The sequence below is a fragment of the Myotis brandtii genome, unplaced genomic scaffold (genome assembly GCF_000412655.1).
Source record: "Myotis brandtii unplaced genomic scaffold, ASM41265v1 scaffold169, whole genome shotgun sequence".
Taxonomy (NCBI): domain Eukaryota; kingdom Metazoa; phylum Chordata; class Mammalia; order Chiroptera; family Vespertilionidae; genus Myotis; species Myotis brandtii.
In genome coordinates, this window is record NW_005356215.1 from 118,791 (window position 1) to 119,188 (window position 398).

Below are 398 nucleotides of genomic sequence, written 5' to 3' on the forward strand. Positions count from 1 at the left end.
TTACTATTACTATTTGTAATACTTTAAACAATAAAATAATATTTTAAAAAAAAGAAAAGAAAAAAGAAAAAAAGCTGCAGGTGCCTCAGCCTTTCCTCTCGCCGCCGGCTGTGCAGTTACGTGTAGGAACCACAAGGGGCGGCAGCGGGAGGGGCGGGGCAGAACAGCTCCGGGGGCGGGACCGCTGCCTCTCATTGGCCGGCGGGGTCCACGCCTTGGCCAATCAGCGCTGGGAGGCGGGTCGTCATGGCGACGGGGACGCTAACACAGCAGCGGCAGCAGCAGCCCCGGGAAGGAGATGGCGCAGAACTTGTACGGTCCCGGGGTGCGGATGGGCAACTGGAACGAGGACATCTACCTGGAGGAGGTGAAGATAGATGTGGCCGGGTGTCTCAGGG

At 57.0% G+C, this 398-nt stretch overlaps 1 protein-coding gene across 1 annotated transcript in view; it reads left to right on the forward strand.

Annotated features, from left to right (window-relative positions):
• The first annotated feature begins 265 nt into the window (after positions 1-265).
• Positions 266-398, forward strand: part of CFAP161 (cilia and flagella associated protein 161) — a 14,282-nt gene continuing 14,149 nt past the window's right edge. Inside the window, exon 1 of the mRNA XM_005862858.1 lies at positions 266-367. Coding sequence (XP_005862920.1) covers positions 299-367 — 69 coding nt within the window. The 5' untranslated portion in view covers positions 266-298. The remainder of the gene's footprint in view (positions 368-398) is intronic.